Here is a 9,336-nt window from a genome sequence, read left to right as displayed (position 1 = left end):
TGAAATTCTTTTTGGATCCCTATACAATTTGCACTACTCAATTTACATACCCTACATTTTCAAAATTAGTACTTTCACTCACTTTATTATGAAAAAAAGGTCAAAATTACCCCTCTATTATACGAAGTATCTTAATATTTACTCATTGTTCTACTTTGGAAACATTGATATTCATATCCTTAGCAAATTATCTTGTGTTTGCCTTGATTTTTGTGGAACTACAGCGTTGATTAAGGAGTTATAGCCAATATAACATTACAGTGAAAATGTAGAAAATTATTGACACTAAAAATAGTAAAGTTAACTCAAGTAGAGGTAGTAGTAGTGATGATAAAATCAAGAATAAGATAACAACAACATATGCAATACAATCCTACAAGTGGAGACTGAAGAGAGTGTACAAAAACCTTACCTTACCTTAACAAGTAGATAGGTTGTTCAAATAGACCCTCCTCGGCTCATAAAAAAAAAGCAAAAACACAACATTTTCAAAAACATAAACAGTAACAACATGATATACAATAGTAAGAAATTAGAGGCAAAAGAGACCATAGGTCATTATAGAAAACTAAGAATGAGAGATATAATACAATAAAATAATAAAAATATCAAAAATAACACTAATACTATTTATTAGCAAGAGAGACAATACGTGAAGCTTGTCATGTCCTACTTGATCAATTCTATCTAAGAATAAGACCAAATTCACATAATATTGTGGGTGGGGGGAGGGGGTGGTTAGATTTTGGATTTCACATAATATTTGGGGGGGGGGGGGTAGGTTTTGGATTTTGAATGCCCTACCTTTGCAGACAATATAATAAGTGTGTGGCACTAAACACAAAGTATGAGTGATTGATTACTAGATTAATTATGTGTCACAAGTAATGAAGGGCCGTACTAAAAAAGTGACCACCACTCGTGTGATAAAACAAATTGGTTTTGGTAATATTTAGGTAATTAGGACAATCACACACTTGGTGCCTTCTTTCTTTATTCATATCTCATTAATAATTAACTCCTTTAACTAATTTCAAGGATTAGCTTTTTGTCTCCCTTTCCTTTTTCTTTTACTACTACTAGTGATTAGTAGTAACCTTAATCCTAATGATTAGGCTAACACCTTTCAATAAACGCAGTTCGAGAGACTCAAATTTGGGATATTTGATTAAGGATGAACCACTCAAGTTTGATAAGATCTTTTAGAGCATGTATTTGGTCATGGTACGATTTGATTCTTTTTTTGGTAGAATTAAGTTAAACATGTACTCCCTCGTCCCATTTTATATGTTACTTTTTTACTTTGCACTTGTATTAATAAATGATGTAACTTTACTCTTCTACCCTTATTTAATTTTTTTGGAACTCTAAGTTTTCAATCAATGAATATGAATTAATTTATTTTGATTAATTAATTTAACCAATGAACATGAATCATTTATTAACTTTTCTAAGTTGGTCAAATGTATGTTTTCAATGCTAATAACTCACAAGGGTAAAAAAGGAACAATATGCTAATTTATGCATTGATTTTATGAAATGACGAGTATTATGGTCCAACTATTTATAGAAAGGGATGACATATAAAATGGGACGGAGGGACTATTAGTTATGCACCCTATTCAGTATTATAAGGTGTATACTTAATACTCCCCCCGTCCCATTTTATGTCACCTTTTTCCTTTGCACTTGCATTAAGAAATAATGTAGTTTTACCCTTCTATCCTTATTTAATGTTTTCTTAAGACAACTTTATTAATAAATGACAAGATTAATTAACTATTCTATCAAGGGTATAGATAAAATATGGTAATTTATGCATAAATTTTATAAAATGACAAGTATTGTGGCCCAACTATTTATAAAAAAGGATGACATATAAAATGAAACGGAGGGAGTATATAACAAACCATAATAATAGCAATGCAAGGTCTAATAATACATGGATAAATATAAGTAAAGACAAAACCACCCTTAATACACAAATCAAACAATGGATAGGTCACTCGTTCGATCTATGAAGTCGATTACTGATGCTTGTGTTAGGATAAACTGTCTTATTTCATTACCAACAATGCTGCCATTCTTGGCTTCATTTTTGGCTGAGGAAAGAAGAGTATAGATTAAAGATTATTACTAACATCCAGTAGAAAGAGTTAAGCTACTAAGCTAAGCTGTTGTTGGGGAACTTAGTCGGAATCCTATCGACATCTTCCTTTCTAAGAGAAACTCAGGGAGAAACATAGTCACAGATTGTAACTTGGGAATATGATACAAGAACATTCTGATCGACTCAATTGGCTCTCGATGTGTTCTTACCTTGTAAACAACAAAACAGAGGTTTTCGGTCAACAAAGCAGGGCTAGATAGATACCAGTGAGGATTCATATAGCCAACCCCAACTTGTTTAGGACAAAGTCATAATTGTTGTAACTAAGGTTGCATTCAGATCCCATGTCTAGAACATAAGAAACTCAAACAGCAGTAATCATTTATCAGAATCACATCTCCTCTTTAAAAAAGATTGCATGAAGCATAACTCTCTTTTCAATTATTATACGAATACAATGTACAAAGGTCCAACCGCATAGCAACTTTGATACTCAATATAAAGCTGTACAGTATATAGAAAATCCCACTAGGAGTAGAACTGGAAAAACGATTCACATATGGGTTGTTAGGGCCTTCATTTCTAATTCAGAGTCTGATCGAGATAATGACCACAAAGAGTAACCACAACTGTCAAAGTAACGTTTACCTAATCTCTGTCTGCAGATTCTCTCCCTCCATCGTCGTCTCCAGTACTACTTGAGGATATGTTCCCCACTTGACCATCTCTTAGATCGTCTCAAGGTGAGTTGGTCTCTGAGGAATCTTCTTCCAGGGGCCGCGGCTCAAGGGACCTTGGCTCTCCGTATTCAAGTTGGAAATCGGAGTCGTCCCCTTCTAATCGTTCAGGTTGAAGCCTCAGTACAACGTTTCTCACTTGAAGTGCCTGTATTAACTCAAATTGGTGTTCTGGAGTGTGTTGCTGATTAAATCTGCCTGGGAGCTTTGAGGAGCTTTTATAACATCCTTCACAAAGGTCAAAACCTATTTTCTCCGTGCAGTCTTTGCATTTGTATCGTTCCCCAACAATAGGACACATCTGCAGATTTCAAAGTCAGTTATATCTAGTTTGCAAAAAGGAACTTCACTTGCTATTAGACTCCCTTCATAGAAATACTGAAAAACTTCTAGGCTTCTAAAGCCAATTTCTAAAAAGGGACACACCAGGGGACTACCCTTGTAATTCCTATAGTACTGTGTGTGGTTTTCATACGGCAACTTCCAACTCAAACCATATAATTGAAACTCCGGTTTTCTACTGTTGAAGAAACTAAAACCAAGGTGCTTTAATGTAGGCTAGTCATCATTTAAATATTGCTGCACTTACACAAATCTTCTTGAATAATTAGAAAGTTCACATCTTTAACTAGATACCTTCTTGGTTTTTAGTTATTTCTTATCATTAGTTTTAGACAAGTTCAGATTTCAATCTAAGAAGAATTGATTTCCTGCCACTACAGCATATGTTCTGACACATCATCTTCATAAAAAAGGATACACAAAATAGCATGTTATGTAGTGCAAGAAACTTCATATTCTCATTTTATTTTTGACACACTGCACATTCCTATCTTTTAGATCCTGTCAAAGAATACCCACAACCAAGTCATTTGTTTTGATTGAATGAAAAAATGATGAGCGAAGAAAGATTAAAAGTGGGGAATAATATGAAGACTTCTTTTTCGTTGGACTGGGCAACAAACTTTCCCAGATATATACATTTTTTTTGTTTATTCAACAACAGATGGCAACAGTGGCTGAAGATGGTCTGAACAAGAATGGAATTCGACTTTTAGAAGACTCCTAAATGATTGGGGAATGGGGATGTTATGGTATGGCTAGGAAAGAATCAAGGACCTTTAAAGGGGAGAGAGGCTTACAAGATTTTGAGAAAAGTTAATAATCAAGTGGGCTGTTGGGCATGGAAAATGATGATGAAAAGTGAAGATCCCATTGAAAGTTGCTTGCTTCTCTTGGCATGTGGCCAAAGAAGCAGTGTTGAGACAGCAAAAGTTCAGAGGGATTTAACTTATGCTCTGGATGTTATTTATGTAGGGAAGTGGCAGAGACAGCCAACCATCTCTTTTTACGCTGCAAATGGACAGATCAGAACTGGAAATATTCATTAACTTGAGGGGAATCAGGTGGGTGATGCAAAGAAACCCAAGGGAGGTACTAGACAGTTGGGGCAGAGAAGGGTCTTTGTCCAAACAAAAGGAGAGATGGAGGGTTGTATGGAGAGAGAAATCAGAGGTGTTTTGAGGATAAGCTGTGCAACATTCAGAAGCTGAAGATGAATTGCTTAGCTCTTTACTATTTTGTGTAAACAGAAATGTTTAGTACAAACTGGAGATATCTTTGATGTCCTAGACAATATTTAAGAAGAAACAAAGCAAGCTGTTTTGTAATTGTCTGACTTGGGGGACTATACAGTTGGTATAGTATACTTGTTAATATACAGAATGTTACCATTATCAAAAAAATAATAATCTTCTAACGCAGTTTAAATGCTGAAAATAATCATTACTACTGTAGAAAATTGATGCCTCTTGTGAAACAACCATTCAGTAACTACAAGAAACAACGTGTCTATATATTGGCCTCTCAATTTTATAGCATTTTAAACAAGTTCAAGATAGCACCAGAGAAAACAATTAACTTTAAGGTTTAAGCTGCAAATTCAACTAAATAGTCTGAAACAATCCAGCAGCCTCTTGTAGGCCTTATGGACTTGTTCCTGTAAAGAGATAGAGGTACACACAAGTAGGATAACTGGGAGACAAATGAGAAGAGCAATCAATCTTACCCCACAATAATCACAACCGGCTTCAGAATGAACCTGTGGTCCTCCACTCGTTAACCATGCTGAAAGATCAAATCCAGGTACTGATTTGCAGCCAGCAGCTTCGTGCCGATTTCCTGTCATACCAGATATGATCTTGTGATAGAAGGCCAATGAAAGCTGAATCAAGGCAATATGACGAACAGTTCTAATTTCCAAGAATACTGCCAAATGCTTCATTTCACTGATTTAGCATCCGATGCTTCTTAAATTGGTTTACAAAATAAGTGTGCTCTAACATATCTCCCCCCACCCCACCCCTCACAAGAAAAGATGAGTATTTATTTAACTATTAACCATTGAGAGCAGGAGGTTCTAGAACTGGTGGTGCATGTACCTAGTACGACCAACAAGAGAAGGATTTCTCTCCACCAGACTCCATCACAGAATTCCTTTGCTACACTAATAACAATAAATCTTTGACTAGGTGAGTCACCATTATAACATAAAGCGCAGCCTGGTGCACAAAGCATCATGCGTTAGCAGGGTCTGGGGAAGGGCCACACCCCGAGGGGTGTGCACTCAATATTCTTAAAATCTTCTTTCAAACCTCCGCCTTTATCTGCTCTGACCCCTTACTCTTGCTTTCCCATATTTCAAACATACAACAGAAAATGCCGAATGCATTGGACATGCTCTCAAGTTAAATGATTGTTAAGGACAATAATCCAAGGGAAACTTGGTGTTTATATAGTTTGTAATTCCTACATTCTGATCTCTTTAGTTGGCTGGAATATATTCACTACAAGAAAGGAACAATTAAGGGAACAACTAAAACCTCGTTAATAATGAAATTGAAGCTTAATGGACGAAAATTTCCAAGTTTACATCTCTATTTTAAAATGAAAAATGATCATAGGAGAATACCTTATCAGATATACTCAAATCTCAAACTAGTTGGTATAGGCAATATGAATCTTCTATATTTTCTGCTCTATTCAGACCTATTTCATTCCAATATTGCTAAACAATTTGCCTTAAAAGATTTAGGGGCTCTCTAAAATTACAGGCTTTCCAATTCTCACACTTAAGCGTACCAACAACAACTAAGTTTTACTTCATAAAAAGAAAAAAAAAGCCTAAGTTAATCCAAATTAGTTGATACAGTCTATGGATTCTTACAACAACAACAGCAACTTACCGAGTGATCCTCAAAGAGTGGTCAGGGGAGGGTAGTGTGTACGTAGCCTTACCCCTACCTTGAGAAGGTAGAGAGGTTGTTTTGATAGACCCTCGGCTCAACTCTCAAGTAAAACATATCAAAAATCCAATGCAAAAAGAAGATAACAAATTGACACCACTTAGTCCAGTATAGTGAATTAGCATTAGCTACTTAAAGAAGTCAAATGCCTCAAGGTGGCCATCCTGAAAGATCTGGAATGAACTGAATCAAATCCGTACTTGTAAATAATGCCGAGTTACAAAAATGCACAAGAGATTGCAGCCTCTAAATTTTCAATATCATTGAAACTTGAGATGGATTGTATGTGGATTATGTATTTACATAAAAGATGAGCATAAAATTGTGCTTGTGTCAAATCAATATCATATTACGATATTTAAGATAAAATGGAGAGACACTATTGGTATGGTTTATATACGGAGAAGGAAGTATCAACATACGTTTTGATGGAATCTGACAATCAGATCTTTCCATTGATGCCCTTTTCCTTTCGGCATACAACTCGGGAAATTGCTCCTCCAGGTAGTGCTCAAGAATCAAACAAATGCTGGGGTATCCATTTGGATGCTCCAGTTGGCAAACTGGACATCTACAGAGCTTGTTGCTAGGATTGATCACACAATTTTCACAATAAACTAACAAAAGGAAAAACAGCATAATAAGAGAAGGAAAATGGAAACTTAAAGCCATCAACATAATAGTTGGAGGAAGTTGAACTGACCATGGCCACAATTAAGAACTACAGGTTTGCATAACAATAGCTCGCAGATACCACAAAGCAAATCTGTCATAAGCACCTGCTTTTCACTTGCACTGGTATGTTCATCTGCAAAGTTAAGATTCTTTGATATTGTGTCCTTATTAATTTCGGAACTCAATGTTGCAGGAACATCTGCATCTATGGAGGAATGATCTCCTTCTCCCGCTGAACCACATTTCTGCGACGAGACAGAATGAGGTGAAGCAGTGTCCGGAACAAGATCTGTCTTGCAACGGGATTCTGAAAAATCATCATCAAACTCAGGTGAGCAAGATCCTACTTCCTTCTCCTCCTCTGCAATAAGGAAAAAGAAAGACATCAGTTAACTTAAGAGTTATAATCTTAAACACTTCTAGGGATAAGAAAAGATCACCAGATAATCATACTACCTCCAAAAGCACAATTCCTAGTACAATAGTCAAGCATCAAGCTCTCAGGTTGAGAGTGGACGTCTACTCATTGACTTTTTAGGGAAAAAACTAGTATGCACAAAATTTACATAAGAAAATGCAGAAAAAGGTGTCTGACCCTGCACTAGTAACTTTGACATATCAAATGGGAGAGAGGAACTTTGCCAAATGTAGAAAAGTTGAAAAATCTATATTAGATTGTTTTCATCCTCAGAAGTGGCCAACAATGAATCAATTATGGACTTGATAGTAAATATAAGTATGTTGTTTCTACAACAACAACAACAACAACAAACCCAGTATAATCACATTCCACAAGTGAGGTTTGGGGAGGGTAGTGCGTACTCAAACCTTACCCATACTTTGTAATGGTAGGGAGGTTGCTTTTGATAAACCATCTGCTCAAATAGAGATGAAAAGGAAGCAGTAATCACAGACAGTAACAACATCAAATGTACTAAGATAAATGAAGCGAAAGAAACAATCAGATAATACTAAAGATCTAAGGATAAGCAACTTAAAAAATAATACTAATACCCCTAATACGGAAAAGAAATTCGCTCGGCAACCTACTAACTCTCTAACCTAATACATGACATCCACATCCTCCTATCAAAGGTTATGTCCTCAGTAAGCTAAAGTTGCATCAAGTTCTGTCTAATCACCTCCCCCAATACTTCTTTAGTCTACCTCTGCCTCTCTTCAAGCACCTCTCACACCTCCTCATTAAGATATTCTATGTGTCTCCTCTCCTGAACCATTTCAGTCTTTATTCCCGCATCTTATCCACCACGGCGGCCACTCCCACCTTGTTCTCAATATCTTCATTCCTAATTTTGTCTCTCCTAATATGTTCGCTCATCCTTTTCATACATACTCATTTCTTCTACTTCTATCTTTTGGATGGGCATTCTTGACGGACCAACTCTTTACCCCATACAACATAATCAGTCTAACCACCACACTATAGAACTTACTTTTCAATCTTGGTAGCACATTCTTATAACACAAAATACTGGAACCGAGCCTCCATTTCATCCATCCCACTCCAATACGACGTGTGTCATCATCATCATCAATATCTCCATTTCCTTGGATTACTACCCCAAGTACTTAAAATTTCCTCTCTTAGGGACTACTACCATGTACAATGTCAACAATTATATCAAATGAACCCAAATTCTGATTCTACCCCCTCATGTAAACAAAGCTCAAAACTTTCTAAAATCCTAAAACAACAAATGTATTAATTTTACGAGTTCAACAAAAGCCAAAGATGATTAACTCATAACCATTGGGAAATTCATCAAACAAACAAGAAGACAATTCACTATGATTAATGTTTCTTTAATATTTCGCACATCGCACAGGTTTAATACTAGTGTAAACAAAGCTCAAAACTTTCAAATATCATAAAACAGTAAATGTATTAATTTATGAGTTCAACAAAAACCAAAAATGATTAAATCATAATTGGGATTCAGCAGAGACTCACCTGCTACTTGTTTTACCCTTCTTGCACTAGCTAAAGGGTACAACTTTAGAAGCAAAGAGTGCATCAATCTACAAAGACTAGGAAAATGATGATATGGGTGTCGACAAATGGGACAGTTTGATTCCCTCCAAGTATTCATAGCTTTGTATATACACCAGAAACAAGCAATGTGGCCACACCCTACAACCAAGAAAATCAATCAATCAATCAATCTCACAGAAACCATTTAAAATCAAAGTAACAAATCAATTCATCATACACTTACCTAGCACAACTGGTTTATACAAAAGTTCCCTACAAACAAACAAACCAAAAAAATCAATACACAAAAGAAATCAATTTACATATATACAAGACAATCCAAGAAATCATTTCAAAGTGATTTTTTTTTTAATAAAAATGAATTCTTGATTGGATTACAAGCAAACACAGCACTGAAATTCATCTGGTATTTCCTCAATTTGAATTTCTTCATGATCTTCATGGCCATTTTCCATCTTGAAGGATCAAGATTTATCGAATATGTTCGTCAGAGCT

General features: G+C 35.7%; 1 protein-coding gene across 1 annotated transcript; it reads right to left on the bottom strand.

Annotated features, from left to right (window-relative positions):
* Window positions 1-2,521: 2,521 nt before the first annotated feature.
* Window positions 2,522-9,336, bottom strand: LOC125808746 (E3 ubiquitin-protein ligase PRT1). Its single transcript, XM_049488408.1, has 7 exons — window positions 9,220-9,336; window positions 9,065-9,093; window positions 8,800-8,979; window positions 6,856-7,188; window positions 6,575-6,769; window positions 4,916-5,028; window positions 2,522-3,148 (listed from the first exon to the last, which is right to left on the bottom strand). The coding sequence occupies exons 1-7, from the start codon at window positions 9,294-9,296 to the stop codon at window positions 2,849-2,851; spliced, it is 1,227 nt and encodes a 408-aa protein (XP_049344365.1). The 5' UTR covers window positions 9,297-9,336; the 3' UTR covers window positions 2,522-2,848.

The sequence above is a fragment of the Solanum verrucosum genome, unplaced genomic scaffold, assembly GCF_900185275.1.
Source record: "Solanum verrucosum unplaced genomic scaffold, falcon-dt-bn FXZP01000218.1, whole genome shotgun sequence".
NCBI classification, from domain to species: Eukaryota; Viridiplantae; Streptophyta; class Magnoliopsida; order Solanales; family Solanaceae; genus Solanum; species Solanum verrucosum.
The sequence above is the reverse complement of the archived record's forward strand: the minus strand, read 5'-3'. Positions and strand labels throughout refer to the sequence as shown.